A 210-nucleotide genomic window follows, 5' to 3' on the forward strand; every position below is an offset into this window, starting at 1 on the left:
AGCAGCCAGGGCCGGCTGAAGGCTTTGCCACACACGTCGCACTTGTGCTTGAGGTTGTGGGTCAGGACGTGCATGGCCAGGGCGGGCATGGAGACGTAAGCCTTCCCACAGGTGGGGCATTTCCTTGCCATCTTGCTGTCCAGGCTGCGGTGGGTCTGCTTGTGCCGGCTGAGGTTGGAGGAGGTGGCATAGGTCTTGCCACACTCGGGG

General features: G+C 62.9%; 1 protein-coding gene across 1 annotated transcript in view; it reads right to left on the reverse strand.

The window, feature by feature from the left end:
* Positions 1-210, reverse strand: part of LOC103799128 (transcriptional repressor scratch 2-like) — a gene marked incomplete at its 5' end in the record, with an annotated part of 854 nt that overhangs the window by 400 nt on the left and 244 nt on the right. The window contains one exon of the mRNA XM_009071428.1: positions 13-203. Within this exon, the coding sequence (XP_009069676.1) occupies positions 13-203 (191 nt within the window). The remainder of the gene's footprint in view (positions 1-12; positions 204-210) is intronic.

This window comes from Acanthisitta chloris, unplaced genomic scaffold (assembly GCF_000695815.1).
Source record: "Acanthisitta chloris isolate BGI_N310 unplaced genomic scaffold, ASM69581v1 scaffold24083, whole genome shotgun sequence".
Lineage (NCBI taxonomy): Eukaryota > Metazoa > Chordata > Aves > Passeriformes > Acanthisittidae > Acanthisitta > Acanthisitta chloris.